At 41.6% G+C, this 23856-nt stretch overlaps 1 protein-coding gene across 2 annotated transcripts in view; it reads right to left on the minus strand.

Moving 5' to 3' along the window:
- Window positions 1–1274: 1274 nt before the first annotated feature.
- The window catches only part of LOC146060604 (multidrug and toxin extrusion protein 2-like), a 104334-nt gene continuing 81752 nt past the window's right edge, over window positions 1275–23856 (minus strand). For both annotated transcript variants that reach the window (XM_083173991.1, XM_083173989.1), the window contains 5 exons: window positions 7828–7897; window positions 7589–7721; window positions 6188–6282; window positions 3327–3426; window positions 1275–2617 (listed from right to left, as the gene is read on the minus strand). In XM_083173991.1, the coding sequence (XP_083030117.1) occupies window positions 2352–2617; window positions 3327–3426; window positions 6188–6282; window positions 7589–7721; window positions 7828–7897 (664 nt within the window). In that variant the 3' untranslated portion in view covers window positions 1275–2351. The remainder of the gene's footprint in view (window positions 2618–3326; window positions 3427–6187; window positions 6283–7588; window positions 7722–7827; window positions 7898–23856) is intronic.

A 23856-nucleotide genomic window follows, 5' to 3' on the forward strand; every position in this document is an offset into this window, starting at 1 on the left:
AACTGCAGAAAGAAAATGATATCAACCCTGTGCCAAAAATGCTGTTCAGTGATGTACGTCACTGATCAGCGGCCACAGGACACCCACAAAAGCAACGTGGGTGTAATAAACCACAGCACTCTCCAAAAAAAAAAACAATTTAAAAAAACTGCAGAAAAAAAAATGATATCAACCCTGTGCCAAAAATGCTGTTCAGTGATGTACGTCACTAATCAGCGGCCACAGGACACCCACAAAAGCACCCACAAAAGCAACGTGGGTGTAAAAACAAAACCCCACTGCAATCCCCCCCCCCCAAAAAAAAACTGCAGATCAGTGATGCAGTGATGCGACACTGATTAGCAGTGAGGGGCAGCAGGCAGACAACTGTGGGTGCAACCTGACAGGGTATATATAAAAAAAAAAAACCTGGACCCCCAAAAAGTTGCTGATCAGTTAAATAATTTAAACTGATCAGCACAAAAGGGGGGGCAGCAGTCAGTTGCACAGGCAGCACAACCTTTGGTGCAACTGACCTGACAGGTATATATATAAAAAAAAAAAAAAACCAAAAGTTGCTGATCAGCACAGATATACTGATCAGCACAAAAGGGGTGCAGCAGACACAAAATATAGCACTCTCTATCACTCTCTGTCACTATCTGTCACTATCTCTCACGATCTGTGACTCAGCAGCAGGACACAGGAAGTCACAAGATCCAGGAAGCATCCAGCTGCTGGCAGCACGCTACCAGCGGTGATCAGCGGTGATCAGGTAAGTATCAGGTAAGGTTCAGGTATGTATATCACGACAGAGTGGCCGGTGACCGCTCTGCACGCAATTCCAGACCGGAATGGCGTCTGCAGCGCAGTCACCGTTAGTTTAAATGACGCGCCTTGGCTGTGATTGGTCCGTCGGTCCGACGGACCAATCACAGCCTTGGGGGCAGGTGGGGTGAGGTGGGGTGAGGTGTGGTCATCACCGGTGACACCCTCATGCCCCCTCACACCCGGCGGTGATTGACACCTGTGTTACCGAGCGTCTGATTTGCCGGTAACACAGGAAAACGCTGCGACTGGCTGTTCACATTGAACAGCCAATCACAGCGATCGCCGACGGGGGGAGGCATCGCCACCCCCCCTGGGCATGCAGGGACATGTCTGCTGTCAGGGACAGCAGACATGTTTAAACTGTCACCGCGTCTATAGACGCGGGGACAGTTTAAAGTCATGACGTATATATACGTCATGTGTCGGGAAATACATCCCGGCCATGACGTATATATACGTCAAATGTCGGGAAGGGGTTAATAAACCACTTACTGTCACAAATCGCGGTGTGCAGTCCCGTGCCCCTTACCTTTACGCTGGACTGCGCTGCGTCACAGGCCCATTGCTTGTGTCACTCCAGACTGCAGTTCATGGCACGATGTACCCTGTGTCCTCTGCGCCCCCCAGGGCATTACTTATAGCACCATTGCATATTACATAATACCTGCATAATAATATTATGAACAAACATTTATAAAACACATAATTTTGTATTGAAGACCAAATATTTTGGTGGACTTTTAATGACATTTATTTTAATGTTTACATATAATTAAACTACATGTTAAGGTGTGTACACATGGTCAGATGTGCCTTCAGATCGGATCGGGATTGGATCGCAAGGCACATCCGGTTTGCATACAATCCTGACTACATAGTGCAGAACTGCACTATATAGTCAAGGCAGCCAAGACTTTCTGGCTTCCGATACGTGAACGCGCATCGGGATCGGATCGGGATCGCAAGGGTTAAAACCCTTGCGATCTGCATCCAATTCCGATCCGATGTTGACTATATCGTCAACATCGGAAAGGAAATCGGACCGTGTGTACACAGCAATATACCTTGCAATTAAAATTAATAAGATACCTAAAAAAAATTGGGATAAGCCTTTATACTATGCCTGTTATATGAAGAAAGACAATACACATTTGTTTTGCCAACTTCAGATCTATTAGATACAATTTAATATAAAACATATGTAAACTAAGGTCTAAGTAAAGTATTATTAGCATTCATAAAGCTCAAATTGTAATCCAATGTTGGGACATTCACCAGCTATATCCATTTTTATTTTGGGTTTATTATATTTAATTATATCATAAAAATATCCAAAAGGTGAACAAATATGTGAAAGGTACATGGATAACTTCAGGACCAGATCTGATAGCACACTTTTTCACTGAAAGCATTTTTCAACTATATGAACTGTTCTCTCAAAACCAATGGTCTGATGACACATTTAGCCAATCAGCTGTAAGGTCTTCAATGTACAACCCCTGCACATGGGTGTAATTATGTTTCTCATGTGCTGATCATTTTTATCCATTGCCAATCAAAATTTTAATCAGGACCCCAGTCAATAGCACTAACACAGCTATGCACAGTGCTAGCCCACGCCACAGAATAAGCTGCTTTACAGAAAGGCGGTCACCCACTATGTTTGAAAGTTCTGATGATGGTTCTTCTTCTTGTAATACCAGATGTTCTAAATGATTCTCATTATAGACAGCATCTGGCAGGATAACTGCACCTGTATTGCCTTGGTCCACAACTGGCAATCTACTGTCAAAGGAATGAACATCCCCTGAAATACATAAAATGAGGTGTTTTGATTAATATTTGCTGGGTTCTGCTAATATAATTTTGTTATGTGGCCTCATAGTTGAGAATTACATTTAAACCCTTTTTTGATATTGTTGCCGTATGGTTACAACTAGGCCAGGAATTTTTTAATGTAATTTTGTTTTAAATGTATCAAAATCCAGATCTGGTGGTGAAACTTAAGGTCTGTACCCACAAGGAAAAATATTTTCTTTTAAAGTACGAAGGGAATGTGACCACTAAAGGGTTAATTTCTGTATTCTGCTAAATGAAAACTTCATTAATTCCCAATGAGAGCAACGTTGTCCCTAAACTTCTGTGTGACAGACCTTCTGAAATGGTTGCATATTTTTACTTACCTCTCCTTTCCTGACCTCACTCATATTTCCATCTGTCTCTCCGCTATCTCTCATTGGATGACCCGATGCTTTCATAAACTGAATCATCTTCCAACACTCCCGCATAAACTCATCTCCCACAATATTGACAGCACAACTATCTTCTCTAGCCCCCAAGTGCCCTGCCTTGGAGTTATTCTTGATTTCTCCCTCTCCTTCCACATATTCCGCACCTCTCGTAGTCCTGCTGTTTCCATCTCAAAAATATTTCCAGGATCACACCCTTTCTGACCCAGGATGCTACTAAGACCCTCATCCACTGTCATCTCTGGCCACACCATTACTCATACTTACCATTTGCAACCATGCCAAATCCAGTGCTGGAAGTATCCAACTGAGAAACAATGCGTTCTACGTGATTTTTGTTGGATTTCACGCCTGCTCGAACCTGAGCCTGAAAAATAAATGTTTTCTTTTAGTTAGAACTGTTTGTTTGTATATGCATTTGATAATAAAAAAAAAAGGGTCCGAACTTAAACTGCATTACACCCGAGCCTAGGAGTCCACTCACAACCTTGTAAATCGACTAAACACAAACAGGACACAAAGGATATCAGATAAAAATGAAGCAGCAATAACAGAACAATTGGGGTAGAAAAAGAAGATTGCACCCAACAGAACTACTGAAGAAACCAGCTTCTGGTCTAAGCATGCTCTAGGACCCATAGCAACCTAATTACCCACCAGAAATTCTGATATCTCAAAGACTTAGCAAGAGAAAGCAGAATTACAGCAGAGCAAGCTTGTGATTACAGGAGAAGGAAAGAGGAATAACAGAGCGCTACAATATAAAACCTAAACATAACACAAACAGATTAACCATGTAACAGGATAAAAAAAAGATAGGCAGGTTGTTTTGCATTTTCTGGCCTTGACAAAGCTGTTAAGCAGTAAAACACATGTTGGCAGGGTGTCTGTCTTCTTTGTTTGCTTAGCAGATAGTATCTGATGCTAAATTGCTCATGGTCAGGGCCGCCATCAGGTGGGTACCAGGGGTACAATTGTATCGGGCCCTGCCACTCTGAAGAGAGGGTGGAGGGCCCGGTCGCTCTACAAAATATTGGCAGCCGGAGCAGCATTAAGTAATCAGCAGAGGGATGGCTGCCTGCCACTTACTGAAGCCTTCTGTCAGAGGTGGGCAGCTGATCATCTGTATGTATTGGTGACCTCATCCGGAGAGCAGCCAGGCTGAGCAGAGTCAGTCAGCATGATGTGCCCACACAGTGGCACCGGCCTCCCATAATAAGCATAGCGCCGACATCACCATCCCTCTCCCCTTCCCCCGCGAGTGACGGTATCCTGTATGGCAGCTTACGGAGTAGCAGAGAGTGGGATTCCTGGCCGGATGCCCCCTCCCCTGCCTCCCATACAGGCGACAGCTGCTCCCTTACTCTGGGCGGTGCAGACCGTGCACATCTCCGGCTCTGTTGGAGCCTGGACCCGGCTGCAACAGTGAGGAGCAAGGCGATGGTCCAACATGGTGTGGTCATGGGACACAAAGCCGAGAAGTATCAGTGGTGAGTGTCGCTACACAGTCCGGGGCTGCAAGACTGGCAGACACACCATGCCCACAGACATTGGACTCTGCCTCTATACTCCTGACGAACGTTCCTGCTAATGGGGTCCCGGGCCTGGCACATGCGCCACGCCCCAAACCACCTGGCAAATGGGCATTTCACCCTGGCCACGGCAATGAGTATGAAACCCCTGGTAAGGAGCAAGCAACCCCAGGCAACAAGATGTACCCCCCTGGCAACAGGCATGTAACCCCTGGAAACGAGCATATAAGTAAGCAGCAGTTATGTAGCATAATATGTAATGGGCATTACGGTGTGTGGCATATTATGTTAAAGGATTTATGGCGTGTGGTAAAATGTATAATATGCATTACGGTGTGTGGCTTAACGTGTAATGGGCATTACAGTGTACTGTATAATATGTAATGGGCATTATGGTGCGCTGTATAACATGTAATGGACATTACAGTGAGCAGCATAATATGTGTGGGGCATAGTACATAATGGACATTATGTTGTGGGGCCTAATATGTAATCTGCATTATGGTGTGTTGTGTAATATGTAATGGGCTTACAGTATTATGGTGTGCTGTATAACATGTAATGGGCATTATGGTGAGCGGTATAATATGTAATTGCCATTTGCGTTGTGTGACAGTGTGTCATTTAGGTTTTTTGTCATTTAGGTTTTTATTGTTAAAACTCAAATTGATCACACCATCCGTGATGCACCGGCTAGAGGGGTGCAGACAAAATACCTGACTCAAATATTTTGGTATATAGGTGGTGGGGGACCTTCCAATTTTGTCAGTCCCGGGCCCCACAATTTCTAATGGCAGCCCTGCACATGGTACTGTTGAAAATACCCAACATTCTCCTGTGACCTGTCTAAAGCTGTATAGCGATTATACAATGCCCACTCAGTAAATTGCTGACACCAATCAGACATGGGGGTGTATTCGATGCGGCGAGGAGGGGGGTTTGTACACTGAGGATGGCTTATTTCCGTCAAGGGAAAAGCCCTTCTCGCCATCCAACCCCCTCGCCGTATTCAGGGTTTGGGAGAAATCCTCGCTGTGAAAGGACAGCGAGGATCCCCTTAAACAGCATCGTTCACCGCAAATGCAGCGAGTCCGCTGCATATTGTGACGAGCCCCGCTGTTTTAATGGGCACACTCACCATTTCCACCTCGCTGAAAAGAACCAGCGAGGGGAAATGGCGAGCGAAGGGGAGGCAGTTGAATATTCAACATGAATGAAGTTCAACATCAGGTTGTAGTTCAAGCTGAAATCTGACAGATGATAAATAGTAAGTTTTTGATAACTAAGGGGGTATTCAAGTTTGGCCAATATTTCTGAAAGTTGGGACTCGCGGCTGAAGATTTGAAAAGCCGAATCTGCATTGGCGGAAATGGACATTAAATTGTTGAACTAGCGGACGTTTTCACCTAAAAACATTGAATACATCAATGTGCTTTCGATCTATTCTGTATGAAAACTGACGATATTTCGGACTTCCAGAAATATGAGCAGTCATTGAATACCGCCTAAACCCTTTTCAGTTTGATTTATTTTAAAACCAAAAACAATAGTTAGTAAATTTACTCCCTAGTGTGCAACATTTCAAATTGTAACTACCTCTTCACATGCTTTATCCCAATCCATACGTAAAATGTATGTTATGAAGACCAGGGCTTGCAAAACGACAGGGAACATCATGCCACACCAAAGGCCTACATCGAGGAAATATGATTTAAACATTCTCATTAGTTAAGATTACTGCAGTGCATAAGTGAAATTAATAAATTAATATTTTGGCAATATCTGATCAATTTAAATATGGAGAGATCATATGCTAGTAATTTGCAAACTGTTAAAAGGGGAAACCTGACTACTGTTATTGTAGATATCACAAATATACTGTGCTACTGGTTTTAAGTTTTTGCAGAAAAAAAATCCAGCATTTATTCAACTTCCCATTCATTCATTCATTCATTCAAAACAATGGTTACTACATTTAAAAATTGTCATACCTGTCATACAGACATATTATCACAACTCTACATAAAAGCATTTTTGGATAATATTTCTACTATTGCAACTTCATACCCTCCAACATCTGAAGAGCAAAAACCGATACGGATTCGGAAAGGGGTGTGGCCATGTGTAAAGGGGCATGGTCACGCCCCCTTTCCTATACTTAGAATGGGCAGTTGGAGACCCCAAAAAAGGTACAGGTCATAAAAAAAAAACAGTACTGTACCTACCAAAAAGGTACAGCTGGAGGGTATGCAACTTCATAAACAGACTGCTAATTCGTAGTGCTGTGATCAAATCACATATGTAGTAAGAAGTGAAACCATATGTACTGTAACATGTGCAGAGAGTTAAGGCCCCCTTACACTACAACGATATATCTGATGCTGAAATTGGATGCAATATCCCTTGAACTCCCACTGGACCTTCCCGGGAGTGATTCCATCCAATTTGGTACTGCACTTCGGTGCCTTTTTTTGCTTAAGATATATCTCATGCGATTGATCAAGCCAAGATAAATCGCATGAGATATATCTTGGTATACAATTGTACCATACAATAAATCTGATGGGCTGGATTAGGGGCTAAAGGGACTGGAAATGTGAGTCAAACTTTCTACAATATATTGCATACGATATATCGCATGCGCAAAAAGCTGAAAACAAAGTTACTTTTATTGCTGTGACTGCAGCATGATCTTTATAAAAAAAAATGCATCACTAGCAATGAAAAATTGTAGTGTTAATGAATATTAAGGTACCTTTCCCCTTTCATTTTTGCAGGGGGTCGGTATGGTGGCCGGACAGTCAGGATTCCGACGGTCGGTATACTGACATCGGAATCCCGACTGCCGATTCTCCAACGTAGGCAAGCACAACGAAATCCCCATGCGTGCTCGCTGCACTCGCCCCATGAGGGAGAAATCGCCCTGCATTTCCAGCAGCTCTTATTTTGCAGTTTTACCAATTGTATAAATGCACCCAACATATGCTAAATCCATACCTATTACTCCAAGTTTCACTGCAAACATCAGTGATATTCCTATCGGTAAACCCACAAGGTAATACCCAACAGCATTTGTAATTGCTCCAATCTTTTGCTTTCCAGATCCTCGTAATATTCCACCACAGGTGGCCTTGAAGAAAAGATCAGGTGTGAACTTTTAGGATTAGTAGTCAACTATACTGGTAAACAAGTGACTTACAGTAGATGCATACATACATACATACATACATACTTACAGCTACAGCATCAAATAGGTGAAATGGAGCAAAGAGGAGCATTAGACGGGAAACCAATGCAGCAATTTCTCTACCAATGAGACAACACATAATTACAGCTCAATATAAAGCAAACAACTAGAAGGTTTTTTCTATTAGTACTCAATAACATTTGATAAGCCAAAGTTTTTAAATAGCAGTATTAGGGACCAGAAACATATACTTGTTGTAAATTTGAATATGTACGCACTTAGGGCCTGAGTTTTCAGAGCCCAGTGAGCAGGTAAATGCTGTCCCATGATTGAAATCCCACCCATGTGCATGGCTGTGAATGCGGTTGCAGCCCTGCACATGAGAGGAAGACCATTCAGAATCACTCGCCATCTAATAGTTTTCTCCTCTGTTCACAGTGCAGAGTAAGTCTAGACTCACTCAGCGCAGCTAAAGCAGCTGATATCATCAGCAGACCTGCCTTCCATTGACAAGGGAAAGCCTGCATTTTCTGGGGCACTCCCAGAACACACATGGTTACCGCCCCTAAATGGTCATAGGGTGTCAATCACTCTGCGAGCAGCAAGCAAAGGCTAGCGTTCGATATCTTATAGTGCTGGTGAGTGCCTACTTTCCATGAATGTATATATCTGGGACTGCCAATCCTTTAAAGTGGAGCACTGCCCTGTTGTCATTCATATTGGACTGAGTGCGGTTCTATAATATATATATATATATATATATCAAGTGTCCGTGAGTCTCTGAAACACTGCCATCTGCTGGCACGGAGTGAAACTACAGCTCTTTCTCACATATACAAAAACACAGAAGGTAGCTGACTAGCTTTTGAAGCTTTTGCTTTGAGCAGGCTTACTAGTATATATATTTTTTTTTTGCCCAAATGCTGGGTATTTTTTCTAAACCATGTGAAGGGAATCATTGAACCCAATAAGTTATTTGCTTTGAACCTTCCCCTGATGAAGTCGTCAAGACGAAATGCGTAGGGAATTTAAGCATCAACTTTATTGGAAAAATATTACTTTTTACATTGTTTTATAAAATTTGTTTTTATTAACATTGTGTATTTTCATACAATAAATGTGTTGAATTCCTCTATACCTAAGAGGTGTCATCCTGTTAAGGTGGTGGTACAAGCGCACTCTATAACTTCTATTCCATTTTGTTTTCGCTGTCCCCCACTAACAGAGGGGTCCTATGGAGTTGCTGCTATTTCTGTAGCGCACCTCGGGGTATTTCTCGATATATATATATATATATATATATATATATATAAAATCCAAGAGGTGACCACACTCACACTAGGTGTTTATGGGGACACTGGTGGGGTGCACATTAAGGGGTCCAGGGTGTCATGGCGTCTGTACTCTTTTGGTCTGTATTGTCCCTTATCGCTATTGTTCTTCATTCATGCTCCTTGAGAAAGGTCCATTACGTAAGGACCGAAACGCCGGGGCAATGTGACGACATACACACAGAGAAATTCTGCCACTCCACTGCCCTGTAACAATGTAATGGCACCCGGTGCCTTCCCAAGCTGAACACCAATTGAGGTAGCGTGATGCAGGTATGTTGAAGGGTGGCACTTGGACGTCTTGAAGTAAAGTGCACCAGACTGGTTTACATCAATGTTTCGAAATTTAATCTCGTCATCAGGATATATACACGTGTATTGACAGAAAAGATATACAGTAGTTGCGCTAATCCATATATTAATTGTTTTGAAGACAACAGTTCTAAGCTGTTGCATAAGAGAAGTCCTTTTACATAGTATTCACCACTGGGATGTAGTCAAAGTGTCAACAGTTATGATTTTGACAATGCTAAAGTGTTGACTTTGAACATGATGGAATGAGCAGAAAGTCTGCATGTTTACAATGTCGACATGTAAAATGCTAATATTCTGTACAAACTGTCAGCAGAGGACTAGGATTATTCTGAAAGAGGTTTAAGTTTTGCAGTGGGAAAAAAGTTAGGGTTAAGCACTAGGATGAAGGTTAGGGTCAGTGATGTTTACAGCCACCTGAAGTCATGATCAGCTGACTGCTGGACCAGGTAAATGACCCCTAGACCAACAACATTATGACGACACAATGATTGTCAAAATATACTGCACCCTTCACCATTGTTCTGCAATCCTAGGTGCACTTGAGCATATATTTTGTACTTTATGATAGATGCCCTCACTCTACTCATCTTCTCTAGTCAGCCCTGTCCACACCTCATCACTACCAACATCACAGGTCGGGGATGGGCAACCCCAGGGTGCCAGGGAGAATTGCCCCAAAACCCTGTTCATAAGTCACTCCCTTTGTAGAGAGAGACACAACTAATGTTTTTATATTTAAGCCATTTTTAGGTAAAAAAACAACAAACTTTATCTGGGAAAGCCTTATAGGGTGTACACACGTTTATATTTCATCTATTTTTCTATTAAATTTTGCTTATATAAGCAAAATTGAATGGGCATCAAACGGAAATAAATCGAAAACATTCCATTTTGATTTGATTCTGATGCGTGGCCCTGCGGCATTGAAATGGAATAGAAAAGTAGACTGTGCAGGCAAGACATTATAGTTCAGATCGATACTGCATAGTCTAAATTGAATGTGTACCCCGCAGTGGGGAGATTGAATAGAAAAGGAATTGTACTGTGTGTACACCCCTTAAGTCATATTCATGTATCAGATCAACAATTTATACCATTTGTGTTTGCATGTTTTGTTACGATATTATTTTGTTATAAAAACTGATTATTTCCCAAATCACACTAAGGAGCAGATTCTGAGTCAGGTGCTGATCCAATGTTCACGCAAACAGGCAATCGGCCTAATTCAGACCTGATCGCAGGACACATTTGTTCTCAAAATGGGCAAGATGTAATGTGCAGAGAGAGAGAGAGTGTTTGAATTGAAATCTAAATTGCAGTGTAAAAATAAAGCAGCCAGTGTTAACCTTGCACAGAAACAAAATAACTCACCCAAAGCAGGTTCACACAAAGAAATCATCTCAGATGGAACACACTGCGTTTCTATGGCAAATGTTCCCATATGATGAAAGGCACCGGAAATGAATGGAGCAAAATCACTGAAGATCAATTGAAACAATTAAATGTAGCTTGGTAATTGCCCAATATTCTCCATGTTAAAATGCCAACTGGTTAAAGGGGAATTAATGGCTCCAAAAAAACAGAACACACGGCACCAGGGATAGGTCAATTGTAGTGGTGCAAAACCGGATGTGGATTCCAGGATTCCAAACACTGAATCATATATACAGTATAGGGCCTGATCGCAGGACCAATTGGTTTTCAAAATGGGCAAAACCATGTGCACTGCAGGTGGGGTAGATGTAACATGTGCAGAGATAGTTAGATTTGGGTGAGTTATTTTGAGACATATTTATTAAAAAATATTTTTATACCATTATGTATTGAATTTTACTTTATGTTCATTATATTGCGCTATTGGACAAATTTTACATCATTTGTACTGTGAAAATCTGTAACAGGCGCACCCTGAACTTTCCTTCTTTTCATCCCGTCTAACAGGGGATCCCTCAGAGGTGCTGCCTTAAATCTGTTAAGCGCAATTGGGGTATTGTGTATCTATCTATATATCTATATCTAAATATATATATATATATATATATATAAATATATATATATAAAACATACAGCAGTGTCAGGCACAGCCTCTTAGCGATGTTACTAGCGTGGGTGCCCTTGTCAATTTCATACAAACGACATCCAAAGAGCATGGCACTCCACGTCTTAGGGCAGTATTCAATGAAAAAGTTCTCCGTGCATGGAGAGCGTTTTATTTCGCTCTCCATGCACTCTCCGTGTTCCGGAGGGCTCTCTGCCACTCCTGCTCCCTCTATTCAATGTGGCTGATGCTCTCCGCCACTCGCGGAGAGTCTTAACCCCTGCAGGGAGCAGGGAGCTTTCAGGGAGCCGGAAGCAGCCAGAGAGATTAAAGTCTCCCTGGCTGCTCCAGAGGACTGTGGAGGGGAGGGGGGCTCTCCAGGACCCAGGCTGCACCCCCCTATAGCCAGCGGGGGACCCAGTATTCACTGCACCCGTTTGTGCATAGTTACGTTCGGGTGCAGTGAATATATGAATATCTAATGAGCGGCTTGAGCGCTCCGGCCCCCTGCTGGCTGCACTGTGTAAAAAAAAAAAAAAAAAAATGTTTAACATTTTTTTTTTAAATTAAATATATATTCATGTGCTATAAGCACATGAATAAAAATAACATGCCCCTTCACAGAAAAAAAAACCTGATTTTTTGACACCAAAATTTCTTAAAAAAACCTTTTAGTTTAAAAGTTCACATTCCAGCTCTCCATCAAAAGATGGAGAATTGCTACACGGAGAGACACGGAGAAAGTCACTTAGAAAGACGAAGAACATTTCACATTGAATAGGGTTGCTCGCTTTTGGAGAGCAAAATGCTCCGTCCAAGGCGAACAAAGCACAAGTTCTCCACAAAACACGGAGAACTTTTCTCATTGAATACTGCCCTTAATGCAGCAATATACTTTTATTTGCAACGTTTCAATACCGTAGCATCAGGCAGTACAAACACTTAGTTACAAACACACATTATATAGGTCACCCTTGCTGGTGTCTTTGACTGCGATCACGCCCACATCGGGACGCACAGTGCAGTGACATCACCCCGCCGAACGGACCGCTCTGTCAGCCTTGGGGGCTTCAGCTAGGACCATCACCATGGTCACACAATAACAATCACATCATGAAGTGTAAAAGTTATATATAACATATACAAAGATTACATTTAATAAAAACAATAAAAAAATGGGAAAGGCACTAGAAAACGATGTATCAGAACTGCTAGTAGATATAGACTCAAGTAATTTGCAAGTGCTAATTAATTAGCTAATTAAAGGAGAGCTGATAAACCAGTGTATTCATTCAGGCCATGGGGTGCTACAGTACCCAAAAGCTGTATCCAACGGGCCTCACAACGCAAGATTTGTAGCCCACGATCATCTCCCCTCAGCGATTGTGGGATATGATCAATCATTCTATAACGTATACTAGATATTGGGGGAAATTTACTATTGGAAATTTGTAAAAAAATAGGTGTATTTGTATCCAGAAATACACTTATTTTGGTACTTATGTATTATCTGGGCTCCCAATTTTTTCATTGCATGCCACTACTTAAGGCATGCAATGCGATTTTTCATTGTAAAGCATGCAATGCAATGCAATGCGATTTTTCATTGTAAAGACCTGATTTTTAATTGTATAGTCAACCATGGGTGATTTCATACCCCCACTATCCAACTACACATGGAGTTGATTTTATATAGTGTGGCGAGCGTAGCGAGCCACCGTGCCCGAAGCGTGGCGAGCATGTATTCTGCGTCCCCTCGCATGTATTCTGCTGCGCTCGCCATGCTTCGGGCTCGCCACACTATATAAAATCAACTCCATGTGTAGTTGGATAGTGGGTGTATGAAATACCCATGGTTGACTATACAATTAAAAATCAGGTCTTTACAATGAAAAATCGCATTGCAATGCATTGCATGCTTTACAATGAAAAAATCGCATTGCATTGCATGCCTTAAGTAGTGGCATGCAATGAAAAAATCGGGAGCCCAGATAATACATAAGTACCCTTATTTTTGACATTTACTATCCCGAAAATACGGCAATTCGTATTCGTATTGATGTATTTTCGGGATAGTAAATGTCAAAAATAAGTGTATTTCTGGATACAAATACACCTACTTTTTACAAATTTTCTTTAGTAAATTTCCCCCATTGTGTGAGGCTGCAAGGAAATGACGGGCCACTGGTTGATCACTTAAACCCGTATTTAAAGCTGGTACTTGTTTCCTAGCACGGCACCCATCGCATCGCATACCATAAGGCATACAATGGTATGTGATGCGATGTTAGCCGATGTTATACAATTTTAAATTGTATACCATCGAATTATATACCATTGTATGGCATATACAATGGTATACGATTTTAAATTGTATAAGCACCCTAATGCGTGTTTTCAATGTTAAATGTGCCCCCTATAAGATAAATAATTGTATAAGCACCGTAATAGGTGCTTACAATGTTAAAAGCACCCCCACGCCACCCGTACTATCAACGCCAACCCGAAATCTGGTACTTGTGTATTTTGGCGGCGCCCCCGATGTCCGTCGTACGACGAACAGATCGCATCGCATGCCATGCACCCGATGGCATGCGATGCGATGCGACGCGATTTTGACCCCCTATACGACCAAAAATCGTATAAGCACCCTAAAGGGTGCTTTTGAGCACCCAAATGGGTGCTTACAATGTTAAATGCACCCCCACGCCACCCCCCACTATAAACGTGAACCCGAAGCGTGGCGAGCGCAGCGAGCCCGCGAGGGGCGGCGGTACGCGTCCTACGACCTTTTCATACCCCCACTATCCACGTCGGCGTGGAGTTGAGAATAGAATAGTGTGGCGAGCGCAGCGAGCCACCGAGCCCGAAGCGTGGCGAGCGCAGCGAGGGGACGCGGATACCTTCACAGTTATACGCGTCCCCTCGCGGGCTTCACAGGTGTCCGTGGCGACGCGGACACCTGTGAAGCCCGCGAGGGGACGCGTTTACCTGTGAAGGTATCCGCGTCCCCTCGCGGGGCTCGCTGCGCTCGCCACGCTTCGGGCTCGGTGACTCGCTGCGCTCACCACACTATTCTATTCTCAACTCCACGCCGACGTGGATAGTGGGGGTATGAAAAGGTCGTAGGACGCGTACCGCCGCCCCTCGCGGGCTCGCTGCGCTCGCCACGCTTCGGGTTCACGTTTATAGTGGGGGGTGGCGTGGGGGTGCATTTAACATTGTAAGCACCCATTTGGGTGCTTAACATTGTATAAGCACCCATTAGGGTGCTTATACAATGTTTAATCGCATCGCATCGCATCGTATGGCATCGTATGCCATGTACAATGGCATACAATTTCAAAATTGTATGCCATCGTGCACTATCGTACGATATCGCGTCGCATCGCATACCATCGTATGTGTTATGGTATGCGATGCGATGGGCGCCGCCAAAATACACAAGTACCCGAAATCTTTTTGAAAAATTGACAAATCTCTGAGTGCCGCTACTTTATAGAAAACACTATATATATATATCTATATCTACTGATGAGCTAAAGGTCCTCAATCACGGATTTTCGTTCGTCCCCACGACCTCTTTTGAAGATCTTACTTGGAAAATTGACCTATACCGCCACTCAAGAAACCTAAGGTTAAAAGAATTTTTCCAAGATAAACCCCAACCACCATCGATTGAGAATCATGCCCAGTTTATTAAAAGCAAATCCAAGTCTTCTTTCGATCCTCCCTCTCAGAATCCAGCTATAGCCATGTATACACGGCTATTGGATACAGCCATTAACAAATTCAATGATGCCAAGCATCTCTATCATTCAAATCTCTCGAACACTGAACAAAAAGCTCTCTCTAAACTAAGTGGATATCGTGATGTCATTTTTAGATCTGCTGACAAAGGCGGTGGCCTTGTTGTACAGGACCTATCGAAATACACAGCTGAATGTGATCGCCAACTACAAGACGCTACTGTATATGAATGCCTACCCAGTGACCCTACCCTAATGTTCAAGAATGAACTTGACACTGTGTTGAAAAATGCTGTCACTGCTGGACATATCACATCTAAACTACAATAAGCACTTGAGCAACCACACCCCACTGTTCCGATCTTCTTTACGTTGCCCAAGATTCATAAAAATCTCCAAGACCCACCTGGGCGTCCAATTATATCAGCCCGTAATTCAATTTTTCAGCCCATTTCCCAGTTTTTAGATGGCATACTACAACCGTTGATTAAAATACAACCCATGTATATACAGGATACCACCGATTTTTTGAATACTCTTAACGATTTCCAGGTTGTTCCACCCAACACTCTGCTGTGCGTCATGGACGTCAGCAGTTTATATACCTGCATTCCCCATAACGATGGCCTGAAAGCCATGAAATCGTTTCTACAAGATACAAAGATGCAAACTTTGGACCATGACCTGTTTTTGGAGTTGTTACGATTGACTCTTACTCGCAATTATTTTTTATTCAACAGTGCCTTCTATAAGCAGTTATCGGGTTGTTGGGGAGTAATGTTTCACCTTCATTCGCAAACATTTTCATGTTTCAAGAAACGAAGTCAATGTTCCTAGACAACCCTGATGCAAGAGGCAAAGTCTTATTGATAACACGCTACATAGACGACTTGTTTATGTTATGGGATGGCACCAAGGAAGATTTCTGTCTCTTAATGGAAAACATTAATCGAATGAATTCCCCCATTAAATTTACCTACCAGTCATCATCTGACACCATCAGCTACTTAGATGTTCAGATCAACCTTACAGATGGTCACATCACCACTGGCTTATTCGTCAAACCGACTGATAAAAATAACGTGTTGAGAGGTAACAGTTTCCATCCGACCTCATTGAAGAAAGCGTTGCCAAGGTCACAGATGATGAGAGCGGCCAGAATTGTCAGCAATGAGCAAGAACTACCTCAAGTTCTAGATGACATGGTAGTGAAGTTTGAGAAACGAGGCTATAAAAGCGAGATTCTTCAATTACAAAAACTTGAAGTGTTAAAGATGTCCAGAAAAAGTCTGCTGTCCACCAACACGACCAAAAAATCGAAACATGAAGATGCACTACCCTTTGTATCCAAATTCAACACTGCCTCATATGTTCGACCGAGGGCAGCAAGAGCCTTGTGGCCGATTGTAAAAAGTGATACCAGCCTCACCAGTCTGCGCGAGAAAACCCCCCTAATCTGCCACACTAGGGGTAGTAACATCTGTGATAAGATTGTACACAGAGACATCACAGGGTTCTCTAAAATGATTGCAGCCAACGACGGTAGATTTCTACAGCGTCCCAACGGATGCTATAAGTGTCTACACTGTACCACCTGCCAGCACATGCTGACAGGATCTAAATTTAATCACCCAATAGATGGCAGATCCTTTTCCATCAGGCATGTCGTCACCTGCACTACTACCCATCTAATATACGTCATCCAATGCCCGTGCAATTTGTTGTACGTAGGCAAAACTATCAGATCACTGCGCACAAGAATGGCTCTACATAGATCCTCCATTAATAAGGCTCTTAATGGCAAAGAAAATGAACAGCCAGTGGCTAAACATTTTGCACAGATGGGACATAGCCTGAATGACCTCAAGCATATGATCATTGATCACATCCGAGAATCGTTACGTCGAGGAGACAGAGATGGACTTCTACTAAAAAGAGAGGCGTTATGGATTCATAAACTGAACAGTGTTAAACCCTATGGACTCAATGACAAATTCAGCTATGCCATTTTTCTATAACTAATCCATCTAACATTCGGTTCAGTGTACATTATTCACCTTTTCTGCTTTCTATCCCCCTACATCCCAGGAGGTCCAGAGGGACAGAATCCAAGTAACCAACATTGCCCATTGCAGGGAACATGTGTGCTTTTTCTTCTCTCCACTTATCTTTCTATCACTTTACCTTTTCTATTATTTTCTGTTATCCTACATTAGATACATTAAGTTATGCCCCGTTTGCTGTACCACCAGAGTATTTAAGAGACATACAGACCTCCATGGTCTCATCGGGCGTCCTTACCGGATTATCCATTACCTAAGAGAATATATCTAAACTTAAAGAGTGTGCTTTTTCTTCCTCTTGATCTTATATTTCTATCCTTTTCCCATTCAAGTTCATTTCTTTGTCCCTCCTTAGAAACATTGAGTTACCCCATATACCGACACCATATGGTGTTGACACATGCCAATACCATAATTGTAAGCATGTATTACTATTTACATTGCAGTGTGCTTTTTCTTCCTCTTACACTTATCTTACTATCCTGTTCCCCTTCTATTACATTAAGTTGTCCCTCCTTAGAAATATTTTGTTTCCCCTGAGAGAAGTCGACACATGGAGTGTTGACACTCACTTACATCGTGCTCCAACTAATCCTGACATGGGACATCGTAGTGTGCTTTTTCTTCCTCTTAATCTGTTCTTACTATCCTTTTCCCGTTCTATTACATTAGTTTGTCCCACCTTATGTATTTTTAGTTACCCGTGTGATACAGAGTCAGGACCGCATGTCGACTCTCAATGTCGACACATTATAAGCAATAACGGCTTTGGATAAACTCAATGTGCTTTTTCTTCTCCATATTCTTATCTCTCTATCCTTTTCCCTTTCTATTTTTAGTGATTTGTCCCCCTTATATGCTTACTTTACCCCCCAGAGTTGTCGACACGCTAACATGTTGACTCCCGTCAACATCAATACTTTGGTATTAAACAGCACGGGACAGCTGCATTCATTATATACCTCTCATAGCTAATATACAGGGGTCAGGGCAAAGAGGTGCCTTTTGTCTATGTTACATGTATTATTAAGATAATTTAAACACTATTTGGTCACAGCACGTTATTTTATATAGATGATTTTGTCACTGGTATATTGCGTTATTTTAAATGCATCTTCATGTTGATTCTACACTGTTTTTATTATCTAATATACACTTTTTATGTTAATATTCACCCTAGGGTAAGCTAGTCACGTCAGGTGATGCTGGCATCTCGTTACACCGGACACATTTGCTGCAATCACCATTAGTCTCCTAGGAGACCTGAGGCTTGCTGTCCACGCTGCGTTCCAACAGCAGGATATCCATTGCCTGGCCACTTCCTTTCACTGTCCGTTTCTTGTTTGATGCCAGCACGCTGCAGTAACGTGATTTGCTCACTCTTCTCACTTGTTATGATAAAGGTAAGCACATGTATGTACCTATTATTGCACGTATAACCTTGACAAAGGGGTGTCACATACCCCGAAACGTTGGAAGCTTTTTTTGCTGAAAATATATTTTTTCTAAAAATCCCCAGAGTGCCGCTGTTGTTTCTTCACTATCCTATATATATATATATATATATATATATATATATATATATATATATATAGTATCCAACGTGGGTGCGGCACCCACGTTGGATACTAATCTTAAATCTTTTGTGAAGGCACCGGCAAAGTTTCTACAGTTGTAAGGAGTGCCGACCCCAAATCTGCTATATATATATATATATATATATATATATATATATATATATATATATATATATATATATATATATATGGATTATTCTTGGCATGGACTCGATGTTGGTAGGTGGTATGAGGAATTTGAGACCATATCCGATGAACTGCACTTTACAATTCCTTAAGATTTGATTATACTGAATCCAGCTGCCTGATGGCCTGTTTGATCTCATATACAGGTTGAGTATCCCGTATCCAAAATGCTCGGGACCAGGAGAATTTTGGATAACGGATTATTCCGTATTTCGGAATATTTTAATATTTAAATTATGTATTTTGAAGTATCTTGCATGTATGCTGTATAAACACATAAAATACACACAAATATATTTTATCACCACATAAAATACACACAAATATATTTTATTTGTTCAAAAAACAAGGTTTCAAAACATGAAACAAAATTTGTGTACTATCTCAGATATTGAATTTGAATGCCAAGCAATCATTTTCTTGCACATATATAGTGCCAGTTACATATCATGTCACCAGTAGTGCTGTTACAAATGTCCCCAGTGAGTTTTTAGCAAAAAAAATTTTTTTTTTTTCACTTTCTGGAATGTATGGTTTTCGGAATAATTTGGATAACGGATACTCGGATACGGGATACTCAACCTGTATATGTATATATATATATATATATATATATATATATATATATATATATATATATAGCAATCCACTTATGCCGGCACTCTAATGTAGTCAGCTGCTCCCAAATACTGCACATGTAAACTATATATATATATATATAGTCCAGATTCCCAGAACACTTCCGTGTCAAGGATGTGAACACTCTCCTCTGAAATAACACTTCAAATGTTGATATCCATAGGAAAAGATTTTTAATCCAATAGTTTAACTTGCATCATGCCCCGACGTTTCGGTCCACATCAGACCTTTATCAAGGAGCCTACAATATAGTATAAAACAAAACAATTCGCTGCAGGAGTGTCCACACAGTATCACAAGTGGAAAAACAACTCAAACAACTTAAGTCATAAAAATTACATACTTTGATGATGGTCATAAACAGTTCAGCATAGCTTCACAGATTAGCCCTCGGAACGGGGGATCAGCTACATTATAGTGCTGCCTATGACTGACTTAAATACCCTGTTTAAAGTGGTCGATTTGGCGCCGATACTACGATCAGCGCGATAGTGCGCTGACGCAACTTCCGGTGAAACCGGAAGTGCGTCACCCGGAAGTACGTTCGGGTGGAACGCACAATTGAGCCGCACAGAGCCCAGAAGTCCCGGCGCTGTGTTATGGCTCATATAGCGATGAATATATTTATTCTATCGTGCACATACTGTTCAAAGCGGCTTCATGCAGCATATGAGTGATCAACTCAGTTCATGTCAGAAAAGTGTGTGATCGTGTGTTTATTATAATCCGACTGTCTGTCAGTGTGACGGAACGCTTGGGGTGACAGCGCCATCTATTGAGAAAAAGGCATAGTGTGCTTATATTTAATCTAATGCCAGCATCAGCACGTTATGAATCCTATGTGCAGGGGTATTATCTGTCAGACTATAACCCCTCAAGGTGATACAAGATATAAGTTTGTACTATTGTGTATTGGAAATAGATCATATTTAAATCAATATCAATTAAATTCACTCAGTATTAATTTCATTACAATAATTTATAGGTGTTTTATTATTTTTATGTTTTATTATATTTTTTATAAAAAAAAATTTATTGTTAATTTTTTATTTTTTATATTTTATATATCTTTTTATTTTTATTTTTATTTTATTAATTTACACTATTGAAAAAAACAAATTCACACAGTAATGTAAACGTGGGTGTGAGTCTCAAATGTAAATGATAATTTAACAGCAACCTCTCACGTTGGTGAAGTACATATCTATCAATCACCTATTGGGGTTGTGCCAATAATGCATTGGAACATTAGGACCCAAGTCCAACTGTCCAATGCTATCAAGATGTAAATGGACCTACCAGGGACCTACTATCAATAGACAATAGGGTATTAAGTGTAACGGTTGATGGTCTATGATGGCCATCAATTATCATTGCTCGACATTTCGTCGAACAGTCATGATGTTAGAGCCAACTAGATATAAGAAAAGGCAATCTAGAATTATCCTATCAGTACATACACCATTTTTAATCACCCTCTCAAGAATAAAGATAGAGGGTTATGCTCATTTAGTCCTCTTGGGGATAACGACCCCAATTGATGAATCCACCTGCATTCAGTCTTTTTGATTGAGAAGTAAGACTCGGTCACCCCCTCTTGGTGGGGGAGGTACCCAGTCTATAAGTCGACAGCGGAGTGTAGATATCGGGTGGCCTGCCGCCAAAAAATGGCGTGGCACTGGGAGTTCAGCCTTCCCTGTTTCCATGGCTGCTCGAATCGAGTTTCGATGGTTTGCCATCCGCTCGCGGAATTTCCGCGTGGTCATTCCTACGTACGATTGTCCACACGGGCAACTCAATAGATATATAACAAAGTCCATCTGGCAGTGTAGGTGGTATCGAATTTTGATCGACTTGCCCGAATGAGGATGGGGGAATGATGGACCCGGAGTCATGCTGTTGCATGTAGTACATCCTACACATCGGAAACAGCCCGGACGCTTGGAATATAGCCATGTTGTCTTTGTTTCGGAGTTGGGATTTGTTGTGGGCCTCATCAATAGCTGTTTAAGGTTGGGGCCTTTTTTATATGCAACCATAGGGGGATGATACTGCTGTAATTTGAGTGAGGTATCAGTAGACAGAATGGACCAATGTTTTTTGATACTGCTGTTGATCTTCTTGGATGCATGATTGAAGGTATTGACATATATCATGCGTTTATTTGTTTTAGTCGAGGTCTCAGGACTAGTAGCTTGATTTTGTTTGCGCATGTTTTTCCTTGCTTTCCTGAGACATCTATCCAACGCTTGTGTGGAATAGCCCCTCTCCTTGAATCTATTGGTCATTTCTAGTATTTGTTGTTCCATGATTCCGATATTTGTATTATTACGGATCACTCGCATATATTGCGAGATTGGTAAGTTCTCCTTCAAGGCAGGGGGGTGTTGGCTTGTAGTGAACAACAATGTGTTCCGATCTGTATCTTTGCGATACAGACTTATTTGGAGTGTGTTATCTTGGATCTTGACATTGATGTCCAGGAAGTTGATAGAACAGGCATCTATGCTATGTGTGAACTTGATAGGGCAACTGAGTTCGTTTAGGTCAATGACCATTTGATTAAATTCATCTTGCTCTCCGTCCCAAATCAAGAACACATCGTCTATAAATCGTTTATAGAAGATAATAGACCGGGTGTATTTAGGTAGAATATATGTGTTCTCATAATCATGCACACTATGCCTTTTTCTCAATAGATGGCGCTGTCACCCCAAGCGTTCCGTCACACTGACAGACAGTCGGATTATAATAAACACACGATCACACACTTTTCTGACATGAACTGAGTTGATCACTCATATGCTGCATGAAGCCGCTTTGAACAGTATGTGCACGATAGAATAAATATATTCATCGCTATATGAGCCATAACACAGCGCCGGGACTTCCGGGCTCTGTGCGGCTCAATTGTGCGTTCCACCCGAACGTACTTCCGGGTGACGCACTTCCGGTTTCACCGGAAGTTGCGTCAGCGCACTATCGCGCTGATCGTAGTATCGGCGCCAAATCGACCACTTTAAACAGGGTATTTAAGTCAGTCATAGGCAGCACTATAATGTAGCTGATCCCCCGTTCCGAGGGCTAATCTGTGAAGCTATGCTGAACTGTTTATGACCATCATCAAAGTATGTAATTTTTATGACTTAAGTTGTTTGAGTTGTTTTTCCACTTGTGATACTGTGTGGACACTCCTGCAGCGAATTGTTTTGTTTTATACTATATTGTAGGCTCCTTGATAAAGGTCTGATGTGGACCGAAACGTCGGGGCATGATGCAAGTTAAACTATTGGATTAAAAATCTTTTCCTATGGATATCAACATTTGAAGTGTTATTTCAGAGGAGAGTGTTCACATCCTTGACACGGAAGTGTTCTGGGAATCTGGACTATGTTTGAGGGATATGGTGACACATATTAACCTCTTTGTTGAACACCCCCAAGTTGTAACTTTAAAGTGTGAGTGCGGTCTACCCCCCTTGGCGTATATATATATATATATATATATATATATATATATATATAGCAATCCACTTATGCCGGCACTCTAATGTAGTCAGCTGCTCCCAAATACTGCACATGTAAACTCCAAACGAAAAGAGCACTCAGGAGACTTGGCATGGCTGTAGGTATCTGACGAAGGGGCTGCGGTCCTGTTCATACCGTTAATACAGTTATGTTGAATTCATGCCAAGTCTCCTGAGTGCTCTTTTCCTTTGGAGTATATATATATATATATATATATATATATATATATATATATATAGCGCTCCAGGACCTTTATGAGCCGAATGAACAACTCCAATAAGGTGGGCGGCACTCCAACGGTGAAGGGTTAAATCAGGTGGTATTTATTTCAAACATGCCATAAGCCATATGCCAACGTTTTGAGGCATTGAGCCTCTTTTTCAGGGCGTGCAAATATAGAAGAATAAAGTGCAGCACTTTGCACGCCCTGAAAAAGAGGCTCAATGCCTCGAAATGTTGGCATATGGCTTATGGCATGTTTGAAATAAATACCACCTGATTTAACCCTTCACCGTTGGAGTGCCGCCCACCTTATTGGAGTTGTTCATTCGGCTCATAAAGGTCCTGGAGCAGTATTATTTATAGGGGAGGCACCACGGACTCTTCCAATATTCAGCAGCAGTGCCGAACTACCTACCGCATATATATATATA

Source organism: Crinia signifera, chromosome 2 (genome assembly GCF_055691185.1).
Source record: "Crinia signifera chromosome 2, ASM5569118v1, whole genome shotgun sequence".
Lineage (NCBI taxonomy): Eukaryota > Metazoa > Chordata > Amphibia > Anura > Myobatrachidae > Crinia > Crinia signifera.